The sequence below is a fragment of the Balearica regulorum genome, chromosome 22, assembly GCF_011004875.1.
Source record: "Balearica regulorum gibbericeps isolate bBalReg1 chromosome 22, bBalReg1.pri, whole genome shotgun sequence".
In the NCBI taxonomy this organism is placed as follows: domain Eukaryota; kingdom Metazoa; phylum Chordata; class Aves; order Gruiformes; family Gruidae; genus Balearica; species Balearica regulorum.
In genome coordinates this window covers 5,951,528-5,965,113 of record NC_046205.1, presented here as the reverse complement: position 1 = coordinate 5,965,113, position 13,586 = coordinate 5,951,528, and the positions used below count along the sequence as shown (strand labels likewise).

At 47.3% G+C, this 13,586-nt stretch overlaps 2 protein-coding genes across 5 annotated transcripts; both read right to left on the bottom strand.

Annotated features, from left to right (window-relative positions):
* Window positions 1-546: 546 nt before the first annotated feature.
* Window positions 547-2,546, bottom strand: LSM10 (LSM10, U7 small nuclear RNA associated). 3 transcript variants are annotated; one of them, XM_075773753.1, is made up of 2 exons: window positions 2,486-2,546; window positions 547-1,144 (listed from the first exon to the last, which is right to left on the bottom strand). In XM_075773753.1, the coding sequence occupies exon 2, from the start codon at window positions 1,135-1,137 to the stop codon at window positions 766-768; it is 372 nt and encodes a 123-aa protein (XP_075629868.1). In that variant the 5' UTR covers window positions 1,138-1,144; window positions 2,486-2,546; the 3' UTR covers window positions 547-765. The 3 variants fall into 3 exon arrangements, with proteins under 3 accessions (XP_075629868.1, XP_075629867.1, XP_075629869.1); XM_075773752.1 differs by lacking the exon at window positions 2,486-2,546 and adding an exon at window positions 1,621-1,657; XM_075773754.1 differs by lacking the exon at window positions 2,486-2,546 and adding an exon at window positions 1,510-1,528.
* On the bottom strand, window positions 1,750-13,367 carry OSCP1 (organic solute carrier partner 1). 2 transcript variants are annotated; one of them, XM_075773750.1, is made up of 11 exons: window positions 13,169-13,367; window positions 11,329-11,358; window positions 7,482-7,636; window positions 6,627-6,794; window positions 5,904-5,984; window positions 5,234-5,337; window positions 4,744-4,872; window positions 4,121-4,190; window positions 3,285-3,424; window positions 2,486-2,549; window positions 1,750-1,889 (listed from the first exon to the last, which is right to left on the bottom strand). In XM_075773750.1, exons 1-11 carry the CDS (start codon window positions 13,278-13,280, stop codon window positions 1,773-1,775), a joined length of 1,170 nt encoding a protein of 389 aa, XP_075629865.1. In that variant the 5' UTR covers window positions 13,281-13,367; the 3' UTR covers window positions 1,750-1,772. The 2 variants fall into 2 exon arrangements, with proteins under 2 accessions (XP_075629865.1, XP_075629866.1); XM_075773751.1 differs by lacking the exon at window positions 11,329-11,358 and having other exon boundaries at window positions 13,169-13,364.
* Window positions 13,368-13,586: the final 219 nt, after the last annotated feature.

Below are 13,586 nucleotides of genomic sequence, written 5' to 3'. Positions count from 1 at the left end.
CATCTTGGAGGCAGCCAGACAGCATCGGATAACAAAGCGACCCTGCAGAAACAGGGTGAAGCCGGCCGTTGACTGCGCAGCGCTTTCGGCAGAAGCGTGGTGGGCTGAGGAAGCGCTGCAGAGCTTTGGGGAAGGGTGGCGGAGGAGCCGGCAGCAGCAGCAGTCCCTGTGTCCCCCACCTTTTCCAGGCAGATGGTGCTCCCCCCTTCCCCTCCCAGCTCAGCCCTGCTCTGGATGGACGTTTGTCTCACCCTCTTCCCGTTAAACACTTTCAGAATGGTGGCTGCCTAGCAGGAAGCCAAGAGGACAGACCACCACCGGCCCCCTCCCCAGCTCAGGACCAGTGTCTCGGGCTCCCGCAGGCAGTGACGCCGGCAGCAGCCGGGGCCCAGACTCTGAGCAGGAGCAAGCAAAGCTGTGGGCAGCACGACGGCTGCAGGAGGCTGTGCCCAAGCAGCAAAGCCGGGCCATGGCTTTGGCTAAAAGAGCTTTGTTTGGCTATTGGAGGAGGGACATGACGAGGTGCTAACGGAACAGGAAACGAGCTGAGAGATCAGAGACCCTTTTAAGCGGGGTTATTCATTAAAAAAGAACAACCCTGCTCCCCCCGCAGGCACCAGCCAGGGGCGCAGCAGAGCCCCAAGTTCCGGGTGGCACATCTGGGGCGAGGTACGGAGGCAGCTGGCAGTCCCATCACAGGGGCAGGTCCATCCTGGCCTGGCTGCGGGCAGGGCTGCGGGCAGGGCTGCAGGCAACACCGGGGGCTCACTTGTGCTTGGTGCGAGGAAACTCCTTCCTGCCCTTGTCGCGGCCCCCAAAGTAGCGGACCCTGTGAATGGCCTGGAGCTGCCGCTCGATGGTGGCCCTGATGTCCACCTCGTCAGGGATGTGGACGTAGCGGACGTTTCTGCCGGTCACAAAGAGCTCGTCCAGGTGGGATGCCGTGCCCTGCCTGTCTGTGAAGGTCACCTCGGCCAGACGCATGTTCATGAAGGCGTCCACGTTGGTGACACGCCCCGTGGCCGTGCTCTCGTCGCGGAGGTCCACGGTGGTGACGTGGCCATGCAGGCCCTGCAGCAGGATGACCAGGCTGTTCTCAGCGATGGTGCGCTCCTTGACCGAGTGACTGACCTCCATCGCGCGGCTGCGGCAGGGAAGAGGGAGACGCCATGCTGCGCCCCGGCTGGGCGCCTGCCTCCGCACGGCTGGGAAACCCACCCTCCTCACCTTGCACGCTCATATGCGCACACACCACCCCTCAACACGCTCACCCGCATGGTGCCCCTCTCCCAAGTCCCTCGCGTTCTCCACGTGCCCCCCTGCACACCGCTGTGCTCGCTGCCTCCTCCTCCTCCTCCCCTTGCACGCTCACTTGCACACCACCCCCTCCCACCAGTCACTCGCGCACAAACAATCCTCCCGCCTTTGCACACTCACCCACACGCTGTCCACCCGCCCGCCCCCCCCGCACACCACTGCGCCCGCTGCCTCCTCCCCTTGCACACTCACGCGCTGCCGCCCTTCCCTCGCGCGCCGCTCCGCCCCTTGCACACGCATCCCGCCCGCTCCCCTCCCTTGCACGGGCGCGTGCCGGTGCCGCTCCTCCCCTTGCACACTCACCCGCCCGCCCGCGCTCGCCCGGCGGCAGGAAGGGGCGGCCCCGCCTGCGCACTGCGCCCCGCCCGCCCCCCCCCCGGCCCCGGCCCCGGCCCCGGCCCCGGCCCCGCCCGCAGCCGCTCGCAGCCGGGCTGTGCGCAGGCCTTTAATGTCGCTCAGAGCCCGTCCATCAGCGCCAGCAGGTCCTCGCCCTTCGCGGAGCTCGCCGGACGCGGCTCCGCCACCTCCAGCTCCCCCAGGATGCGGGAGAGCTCCGCCCGCCGCCCCGGCTCCTGCGGGAGAGACACCGCGCCTCAGCCCGCCTGCCGCGGGACGGCTGCCGGCTAGCCTGGGCCTGCGCTGCGGTACTGGGACGGGCCCCACCGCCCGCTAACGTGGGCCTGTACTGGGACGTACTGGGGGATACTGGGATGCACCCCATTGCCCGCTAATGTGGGCCTGTACTGGGGAAAACTGGGACGTGCCCCATTGCCCGCTAACATGGGCCTGTACTGGGACATACCCCAGTACCTGCTAGTGTGGGCCTGTACTGGGACACACTGGGGATACTGGGATGTGCCCAATGCCAGCTGGTGCCCGTGAACCCCTTTAAGAAGGGCTGCAGGCGTTAGGCTGTAACCACAGCAGGCAAATGATGCGGTAACAGTTTTCCATCCTATGCAGCTAAAAACTTGCTCTAATTTTGTCAGGTTTCAAGTTCTCTTATTAAACAGTCACCAATCCACAGGTTTGGCAGGAAATACTGCCATTACTTATTTATGAGATTAACTGAAATAGGAAAAAATGTATTTTTAAAGTTACTACTCTAGGTAAAACTCAGCAAGGCAGGAACGATGAGAATCAAAGATCTGAAACGCGTTGTACGTACCTGCGTGGCTTCTATGTTGATAACCTTGTAAGATAACTCCTCTGGTCTAGTCAATGCCGCGTGTCTTGATTAAAAACACGAAAAGAGTGCTTAATGTCATGAGACAAACAAGTGAATTACAAAAATCACATTTCGTGAGGCTTCTGTAGGCATAAAGTTTGGACACCATCCCTCTTCCTACTAGGGAAATTAATGTATTGGCCCCAGGTTGGAGACTTTGCCCTGCCTTAGATTTTTTTTTTTTTTTTTAATGCTAAGTGTAGAACAGTGGGACTATCCCTGTAGTTGAGATTAAAAGCAGGTAAAAGCATTCCACAGAAATCACCTAACAAAAAACCTCATTACCCTTGTGCTCCCTGCCAGAAGTGGGCTACGCTGTTCAAGCCTGTGAGGCTCATCACCTCCATCGGTTATATTCTTATCTTAAATATGTAGATGCATTTGGGGGAGAAGAGTGCTAAAAGGGCTGAAGGCACGTCTCTTCCACGGGACAGAACCACGCAGAGATCGTCACCTGCTACTGCCCGCCAGTGTCACTTGGAGGGAACACGAAGCCGTGCTGTGCGTCACAGGAGCCACCCACCAGTAAGGGAAATGGCTCTCCTTGCCGACAGCCTTAAAAGGTCAAGCCAGGGAAATGGCTCCTCTTTTCTTCCTGTCGGGACCATATGCGGCAGAACACCACCACGCTAAAACATGCTATTTTGTCCCCAAAGCTGTTAGGGGCCAGGCTTAGTCTCCAGGGCTGTCCAGGTAGCACTACATCACAAACCCCAGACCAAGAAGGACTCGAGCATACTCTTCCTCCTCATCAGTTGTGAACAAATTCAGTCGGAATCCTGTCTCGCTGCCACCAGGTTTCTTGACCTCCAGACCTCCCAGCAGCCTGGCCAAAAAGTTCAGTTCTTCTTTAGCAAGAGGGTTAGGGGTTATATTCTCCTGTAGAAAACAGCAGTGGGTTCGTTGGTCAGGTTACTGGGGAGATGAGGGCTGCAATAACTTTGTGTTTTCTGATATTACATAAATGTTCTTCAGAGCAATATAAATACATTTCTGCATTGTTACTGGTACAGATTGTGCAGATAACTAGTAATTATCAGCTATATATTTAAAATGGTTGCTTGAATTTATAGACCCAGGACAAGATAATTTTCCAGCTAAATTGAACAGCTGAGAAATCTGTAGAACCAGCTTTCTGTTTTCTGAAGAGATTAAAATAGGAAGCAAGTACACCATTGCATAAGCCTGTGTGTAAGATTCTTTAAGACAACGTGCCCTTCCCCTAGCTCAAGGAGGACCATGGAAGATCAGACGAGGCTCTGAGGAGAAGTGAACAGGTTCCCCCAAATTTATCCCATAAGTGTAGACTAAAATGATGGTTATTGTTCATCTCCTTTCTCAAGGAAACAAAGGGGAAGATAGTGCAACTGTATAGTAAATGATGTGGAGATGATGGGTGTGGGTGTTTCATTCAGTGTCCCCATCTATTAAGAGCCAAGGGAAGCAGGATGTAAAATCTGGTGGATGTGGTGAAACTGCTCAAAGGAAACGCTGCCACCATGTGTGAATGGCTGCAAGACTCTGAATCAGACTAGTTAGCCAGTTAACCAGTGACAGGAACAGAACACCACTGACCTTTGCATGGGATGCCAAGTTTTTGGATGATCCTGACATGTGTGTCTCTACTGGCCGACTAACACTGTACCTAGGGAGAAGAACAAATGAGGAAGAGCAACCTGTTACTTGTATGTGATACAGGAACTGGAAGGAGCAGTACAGGATGTAAATATGATTTCAGGATATTTTTGTGAAGACTGTAAATTACTGAAATGAGAAGTTACAGTTCACTTCTGTGGAGTATTGAGGCATTAAACATATGAGTGACAAAGCTGTAAGAAAGAACACTGCTTTCTCTGACTCTGTGAACAGAAAAATTACATAAGACAAACATGGAAAAAAGAAAGGATTTCTTGAACACAGTTGAAATTACATTACATTTCACAGGATATGCAGTACCAGGCGAGAACACTTTACTCAGCTCTACTGTAGACATAAATCAAACTTTTGCTCTTTACCACAGCTCTTTATACACATCTATCCACACGTGTTCTGTTTCAGGCCATCTCTTCATAAAGAAATCAAGCTGATAATAGTGAAAGAGGCAAAAATAAATACACAATGCTGAAGATGTGCTTCTGAACAAATCCACAAGCATCAACATTTACTTCATGTTTCTGTGTAGGACAAAAACTACTTACATATTCGTTCCAAGTTTGAGGACTCTGTCTCCATAAAGATCAAAAGATCCTTCCCTTTGTGGAGTAACATAATTTCCATCAGTGGTGAACTCAGTTCTTTTAACTTCATCTCCACTGCGATTAAACATCCTTAAAAACAAGTCATTATTGAAATATATTTAGTAGTACTACTGATTTTCAGTATTTCCTCTGCTTACTGTACAAGAGAAATGGGAATAAACCCCTATTCTGTATGTTGGTAAATGGATCTAATTTAGATAGACTAATAGCTAATTTACAGAATGCCAGAAACAGCTTAGTATTTAATTGCTGCGTGACTTAGTCCCAAATCCTGCCCTTTAAATAGTGCTTACTGGAGGTTCAGCTATCCATGCAACATGAGTGACAGTTCTAGCTCGATTCCTATCAGACCTCTGGGACTGACTGTTCCTTCGTGAGCAGCCATACGTGCAAGGCACCGCAAACATATAGGCAGCAGTTCAGAACTCACCTGATGAGCCCTGGAACTTCGGTACCCCAAGGAACAGGCCCTGATATTGGCAGCACAAAGTGACCATTAGAGTTTTGCACTTTATCCTTCAGAAAGATAGAGACCTGCAAAAGAATATTCCACCTTCTAGAAAAATCAATTACGTATCTTCCGATCCGAATTCTTTGAAGTCTGACCTTGCAGCCTTCCTGCCTAGATGGCGATTGGTTTCCTAAAGATTTTGATGTATATATGGAGACTACGATACAGGCCAAAGCCAGTAATGTAGAACTGTGGTCCAGAGGATGGGCACACTGATGGAACATTACCGAAAAAGTGTACTGTTTATGCCCTTGAGTATGATCAATTTATTTAGAGTATCACACCCCATGACTTCAAGCCCAGGTTCTCAGTTTCATATCAAGTTTCTACTAAAAGGAAAACCATATTTATCAACTAGCAAATCCATACTAGTAGATATTCCTTCTTTCATAACATTTTAGAATTGAGTATTACTGTAGTCAATGTCGTCAATTTGTAAAATTCTGAAGATTGACATTGCAAGCACATCAAGATGACTGAAAAACATAAGTGACAACCCTAAACTTACAGTGCAATTATGACAAGACACCTTCGTGTTCTAGCCACAAACTCCCTTCTGTTCTACTGACTAGTTGTATTGGGCTCTTACCCTTATGTGCATGTCCTGAAAAAAAATGAGAAGGGTTTGCCTGATGAGCTGAAATTCACCCGCAGAAAGACAGCTGTACGTCTGGAAAAGAAAAAAAAAAACATCATGTAAGGCTTTGCGAGTGTACTGTGTCCCACCAGATAAAGGTGGAAACAGGCATATCAGAATACTGCTAGCCAAAAATGGTACGTGTGTGGCAGGGGAAGCAGAAATTATATAAGGGGGGGCTGCTGGTCATTATCAGCAATTATTATCTGTGACTAACGGTCTGATTTAATTTCTGCTGAAGTCAGTGGAGACTTTGATCAGGCTGAATAAGCAACGTATTGATTTAAACTGGGCCAGTAGAAAAATAACACTTGACTTGTGGACATCTCCCTCTCCAGAAGCCCTTTGGAAACATTTCCTGACTTCCCAGAACTTTTAACATTTTATGAACCCAGTTCCCTTTCAATGGGACACTCACATTCTTTGTCCAAAGAATTACAGCAGTTAGATGAGCAAAAGTTGCTAACCAGGAGGCCAATTTGTTTCCCTCTGGTTAAAAAGAGGGGAAGGTTATTTGGATGGTTCTCTGAGGTTGAGAACAGGTCAACCTCCACACTTGATATGGCACTTACTGAGGTAGTATTAGGTCTCTAGGATTAGCTTTGAAAGATTAAAAAAACCCCGCAGAACCAAAACTCAAACAACGTGTCCCACCATTTTTCTAAGGATTCTTACTTCAATCAGCTGTCGGAAAGTTTCGTCCACCTGGTTCAGAATGCCAGGAGAATCACGTACGAAATCCTTGATCGCGTCCAGGTGATTGAATGTGACCAGCAGAATGTCTTTGGGCCGAGGGCACAGCAGCACTTGGTATTTGAAAGCCATAGTCATAAGGTCATACAGCTGCAAAGCAACACGGGGAAATTTTGGTTCTGTCACAATAGAGCGAGAGACATCGCTTAGGCAATTTCATGTTGATGTAGAAAGGGATTTAGACACTTAGGCTAGTGCCTGCCTATGGTAAGAAGAACCATTTTAGCTTTGTTTCCTAAAAAAATAAGACATCTGCAATCACATTGTCAGCCCTCCTGCTGGTCTTTCCAACTGCCTTTAAAACTACTGCCAGTTTCAAGACCACTGACACCCGGGCAGAGCTCTCACAGGTAATCCAGTTCCTACAATTTTTTCCAAAATCATCTGCTGGGTATACTGTTTGCAGTCAAAATTCTAACCCCTGCAACTGCAAAACAGGGAGCATCAATATAGAAATACATGTATTTATACACACCCACATATGGATATATTTTTAATATAAATAAAAAAATCTGATAACTGAACTTCTTAAAACCAACCAGTTAGCTATTAAAACAGAAATACTTAGTTCTGAAGTATCTGATACCAGCACGGATTTCCCCAAAACTTCCTTGGCTGAGGACAATTTTTACAAAGAAAGCAAATGGAAAGAGGGCTCTTACGGAATGCTTCAAAATTACAGTGACGTAAAGCCACCTACTAATTACCGCACTCAGAAACTGGTGAGCGGTGGCAGGGAAGCACAGCACAGTCAGGGCTGGGCAGGTGGTCTTTTACCTTGTCCATGCTTGCCTGGTTCAGCCTCATGATCGAAGCATGAGCGAGCCGGTCGTACACTGTTCGCAGAGCTTTCTTGGAATAGAGTTCCTGTGGTTTAAACAGCTCTTCCATAAATTTTTTATTGAACATGGTTGTGATGATGTCATTCATAACTGCAAAGACAAAGAGTCTCTGTTTTTTGCTTCAGAAACAGCACACTCATCCGACAAGAACTTGGACACTGACAGCTGTGAGGACTGACATGAATGTTTACCTGTGAAAACTAGGTACATTGCCACAAAAGAAAAAAGGAGGAGGAACATCGCTTCTTATGTCAACATTTGTCTCAATCCCACCCAGGTCTAAGCGAGAGCACGATTCCTGCTGACTCTCCCCAGGGGCAGAAATGCTACTTGAGCTGTAGACAACAAACCCCATTTTCCTGTGGGAATAAGACTGGTTTTGTTGCCTTGTTTTTATAGCTATGGCTAGCACTTTTCAGTTTTTAAATAATTTTGTTTATAGGGCACTCTGACACGTATGATCTATAAAAGCTACAGTTCTGCTCCCTGGGAAGACTGGTTTGCATCACACTAGATTTTTGCAAACTATAGCTAGCTGACTATGCCTGTTCTCTTTTTACCCTTTGACACTATTTTTCCTTCTAAACAGAAGCTCCTGAATGATTCAAGGCTCCATGAAGTATTTGTTTCAAACAGATTAACACTGACAAGTATTTAAGGAAGCATTTACAACACTGTGTCAGGCTGTTCAGGGCTCTTACACTGCAACATCTGCAGATACTATGGCAGTTCAAAAGCGAAGAACGCTAAACTTCCTTAGACGTGCTTCATTTCTTTCATGTGTAAATTTAGGCATGGAATTGTTATGTGACTTACTCAAGACTAGGTGAAGATCAGGAGTGCTGAGTATAAGTGCTGTGCTCTGGTTATTGAGCTTTTAATGCAAAGAAGATAGAAAACATTTTGCAGTGATTCAAACAGATGCAGCATCTTAGCTTTCGTGCTGGATCTGATACTTTTATTATATACCTGATACGTTCTACAGAGTTATCATAAACAAGCATTTATTTCTCTATCAAAAAATGTTAAATAAAAATTTCAATTCACACAGATTACTGTACAGGCATGAATTTTCCTAAGCAGATGACTGTTACTGAAGCTCATAATGCCAGCTGATTCTTACGGATTCGAAAAATCTCAGAGGAAGTAATAAAAACAAAAAAAGAAAAGAAAAGAAAAGAAAAGAAGAAGTGAACATCCACATAGTGGTAGTGATTAGCTATTTGAAATGCTGCTATAATTGCTCATTGGTGGGTTAGACACCTGGCTTTTCACAACTGTCACACTGAAGCTACACAAACAGCTAAAAGAAAGTTAATGTCCCAGTCACTTCACTTTTTCTTAGATGATTAACTCTGTGGGGAACATTGCTGGGCATGCTGTAGGCACCTGGACACGGAGAGCTGTTTTCCTGAGGGCAGGTGCCTTCTGATGAGATTCTCTCTCCCTGCTTAAACCTGATGTTTACAGGTTTTCCCCTACACTGGTGTACATCCCTGGTGACCCACACGTTTCAGCATCCATGGCACCGTACCTAACGGGGCTCACTAGCTCCTGTTTAAGTATGCAAACAATACAGACAGATCTCAGCTCAGCTGCTGAGCAGCATGGATTACAAATATACCTAATTACAAATGGGAAAAAAATCCCTGCTCCTCCTCCCTTCTTTTCAAATAAGCTGTCCAAAAAAAAAAAAATCCCTACTTGCAGGCTGAGGCAAAAATCCTCACCTTCTTCAGCGGAGAAAAGCAAGTGTATTAGTGTTAGAATATAGTAGTATAGATTTCATTTTGCAATTAATCAATTACATCAAAAAGAAGAACTTTTGCCTGATACTGCTACCAAGAAAAATATTTTTAAGTTGTTTGTGTATGTTGTCCGCACAAAGGCTTCTCCTCTGTCTTTGGAGAGTCGCTAATAACCACAACTGTCAGGAGACAATGTCCCAGTACACTGACTGTGGCTGGTAGATAGTCACAATGGAATCGGACGATCTGCGTTAACTGCGCACCCAGCCTTATATAAATTATCTTCTGAAATTAAAACCTCTTGTATTGGCTATAAAAAGAACTGAGAAAGACATTAAAAAATCATGGTAAAGGGCAAATCTCACATGGTATGTTTGATAACGACACGGCAAAGAGATCTCAGAGCACATGTAGTCCCTAGGGAGGTATTTACACCATTCTAACAACGGAAAATAACAAAGAAAGGAGCGTTAGCTCAGGGAAAATGGCACGCCAAGCAACACAGCATAAAAGCAATTTAGCAGAGGGGTTTCATCAACTGGGATGGGGAGAGGGAAACCAAGTATAGACAATGCAATGGACAGAAGAGAAGCTGAGGATTTATGGTGGGTTTTGCCTACGTGCGCCATGTCACTGGCGACAGACACATTCCAGCGTCTGGCACGCTGTCGCGCAACATGGCTCAGATGCATGACATGAGACTGGAGTCTTTACGCCTGGATTGTGCTCATGCTTCTCAGAGGACATTCAAGGCAGCAGAGGGAATGTTACGAGTTCAAAACAGTCACCCATTCCACTTGCAATAGGTTTATAGTCTGTAACAAGGTCAAAGGCAGGCGAAGCCGCCTTGTCATGGCTTCATCAGCAACAGACTCGGCTGCTTACTCTATGTAACTCTTCAGAGATCGCCCTGAGCGGCATGCATAGGCAAACTGTTTTCTCTCACAAGAGAAGCCAATTGGTCACCATGGGATCTGCATCTCTGCTGCTACCATCTACATATGATAAAGCGGGCCTTCCTACAACTCGTCATCATTTTGGATGTGACAAAAGAGGAATACAGAATCTTTTAGACTTCTAAGAGATATTAAAAGCTGCAAAAACATGTTCTTGGAAACAGCACATAATGGTAGCAAAAAATAAAGCCAGGGCAAACTCCAGGGTATCAGTATTTACCTTCAGTAAATATTCAAAACCTACAAATGATGCTTATTTTGAAAAACATGAATCATAACCCTGATCTCTCTTAAAAGAGGGCTGCTCAAAAAGACACTGGAAATTCTACTCGTGTTCACCTAGCAAAAAACCTGAGAAAGTTTAAAAGATTTATTTCCTCCTCCAGCTCCTTACCACACCCCTTTGCTGGAGGCTCCCATTTCAAGGCAGAGTCCAGAAGGAAATGCACGCTCACACCTCAGCTGCTCCACTGCCAACCTGATGGCTCAGCTCAAACCCGCCTTCAGGGATAACGTCAGCCAAGATGAGCCGGGCTGAAGTGTGGGCACCTGCTCCTCTGTGATTCCTCTGCTGCAAGGGTGGTGACCACCAGCAGAGATGGATGAGCAGCTAGGATGGAAATGCCTTAAATCTTTCCTGGAGTTCACCTGTCAAAACCCTAAGCAATGGATTAGAAAAAATTTTAGAAAAATGCAGTATACATAATATTCCTGCATTTAAGCAGAAAAACAACCTTCATGGTGCTCACGCAATTATTTGCTTGTATTAATACAATGCCAGAAAAATACAAATATCATTTTGGCTAGAAAGACTGCTATGACAAAAAAGTTTTGATCTATTTATAGTCTTGGTTAAATTAGCAACTTATTTTTGAAGCCATATGATTTTGAGATACTGTCTATTTTTTCTAAGCTCTACAGTTAAGTGCATTTTAATGAACAGGTGAGTATTATTATTCATCTTTGAGACTACGACTAGAAGGCTGCAGGAACAGCATACAGTGTGTTCACGTACGATGAGCCTCATGTGTGCATGTAGTGGTGTCGTCTACTGCATGCAGCTAGCAGATTACAGTACCTCGTTTCCTGTCCACATCTGTCCATTCATCTACACGAAGCATATAAAACAAAAACATCAGTTCAAGAAGTAAGAACAATAGTTTCAAGGAGAATAAAAGAAATAAACTAAAAAAAATAAAAAATCTAACTAATGGACTTTGGTTTTTCTCATCAGCATTCAGCACTTAACAAGAAGGAACTCTTCTGGTACTTGACATCTTTCACTTTCAATGAGCACACAAAAGATGAAACCTTGCCCTGCCCTTGGAAAAAATCTTGTTGTTTCAATGGAGATAACATTTTACCCTTGATTGAATCTTAGCATGTTTTGCATTTAGCTTGGGAAATTTTCAGCTGTTTTTTGCACTTACAAGCATAGAATATTTGAGTGAACAGTGTTAAGCATTAACAAACGCCTCAGCATGAACGAAACCACATCTCAGTAAAATTAACACCTGATTTTTTGGAAGATAAAATTCATGTGCGGATAAAGTAGTACACATCTAACTCTCCTGGTGAGACGTTCCACCAAGTATGGCTAATTTAGTTTAAGCTCTAAACTTAGACCTCTATGAACAGAAGTAACTTTCTGTCAGCTCATTCTCTGAAGACCCACGTGAATAATTAAAAATCGCACTGCTGTAGTGAAACCTTTGCTATTGTTTAGCACCTCTTCATATTGGATAGGCAGAAGGGAAAAATGTAACAACCTCTTCAATACTGAGTTAACATTGAGTTGATTTTTCATTACATAATACTAAAGCTTCCTTCCCCATCCCATGACAGAAAGCTGCAAGAAGTTATAATTGAAAATGGCTTTGCTTTTAAAAGTGGCAAACAAAGGGGCACTCAGCTGTAAACTGGACTTTTTCTGCACGCACGTGAACGCACAGGGCTCCACTTTTACAATAATTTTGACAAAATGCTAGACTTGATAGATTTTTATAAAAGCTGGACAAGGGTTTTAGGAGCCATATTTATCTCATTTGGAGTTTTTTCTTAATTGCATATGCTTCTTCTGCATAGGCTTTACAAAATTATTCCTGGAAACTACTTTGGATTGCAAAGCAATCTGGTCTTCCTAGAACGGCTCAGGACCTGGATTGAGACACTCAAATCCTGAGCTATTTCGATTCCAAAAGTGTATTTCTGAAGCTCTAACCTCTGAAGCAAGTACAGAAACACCAAAACGTATTTCAACTTCTACCTTTGCCGTCTGCGTTTCGCAAATTAGCTTCAGTAATACCTTCAGGCAGTTATTACCACAGAAACTTCGTGCGAGCCGATTAACTCAACAGGCTTTTACTTCAAATCTCAGACAGGAAAAAACCACACGCGATGAATGGTCACCGTTAAACCCTGCTGAGGACACCACCGGCCCCAGACTCCCCTCGACGACAGACCCTGCGATGCCGCCACTTTCCAAGCGCCGCTCCGTGCCAGCACCGCGGGGTTACCGCCAGAGAACCCGCACCAGAGGCCAGCGGGCCGTCGCGGTGTGTCAGGGAGGGCTCTTTGCCGGGGGAGGGAGGAGAGCCCTGCCCGGGCACCGGCACCCCCGTCCCTCAGGGCCACCTCGACATCGCCCCCCCCCCCCCCCCCCCCCGCCCGCCACTTCCCGGCGCCCCGCTCGGCACCGCCAGGGCGGCCCCCACGCCGCGGGAGCGGGTTCCCGGGGATACGGCCCCGCACTCAGCCCGGCGGGGTGCCCCGGCCGCGGGGAAAGGCCCCGCACGGCACGGACAGGCCACGGGAACCCCGACGACCGGAGCGACCCCCGCGGGGACGGCGGTAGGGGGGTGTGTGTGTGTGGGGGTGCAACCCCCGTCGCAGACCGGCTCCGGCCGCCCGCCGCTCACCTTTGCGGGCCTTCTCCCCGGGGATGCTCTGGGCGCGGAGGCGCTGGTCCAGGATGTACAGCATCTCCCCGCCCAGGTTGAGGAACAGCAGCGGCAGCGTCCGCGCCGACATGGCGACCGCCGACCCCCGCCGTTGCCGGGCAGCCGAGGGACCAATCGGGAGGCGCCGTCTTGGCCGGCCGCGGGACGAGGCTCGCGTGTAAGCCCCGCCCCGGCGCGTGCACACGCCACGGCGCGTGCGCGCAGGTGTGGAGATCCCAGTGCGCGTGCGAGGGCGAGCGGAGCGGCGTGAGCTCGGCCCGGCCCTCGGCACCTCCGGGGCAAGTGTTACGCTACCGGTTTCCTACGTTCCGGGGGGGGGGGGCGAGAAAGAGTAAAAAAATTTATTAGGAAACGATGAAAATAATTGTGATACAAG

Bases quoted from the DNA above. Each gene is read 5' to 3' on its own strand.
- LSM10 (XM_075773753.1), bottom strand. From the start codon at position 1,137: ATGGAGGTCAGTCACTCGGTCAAGGAGCGCACCATCGCTGAGAACAGC.
- OSCP1 (XM_075773750.1), bottom strand. From the start codon at position 13,280: ATGTCGGCGCGGACGCTGCCGCTGCTGTTCCTCAACCTGGGCGGGGAG. The intron at 6,795-7,481 runs GTAAAAGACCAC...GTTGCTTTGCAG, and splicing joins ACCAGGCAAGCATGGACAAG to CTGTATGACCTTATGACTAT. The intron at 5,338-5,903 runs GTAAGAGCCCAA...ATTCTTTTGCAG, and splicing joins TTCAGGACATGCACATAAGG to GTCTCTATCTTTCTGAAGGA.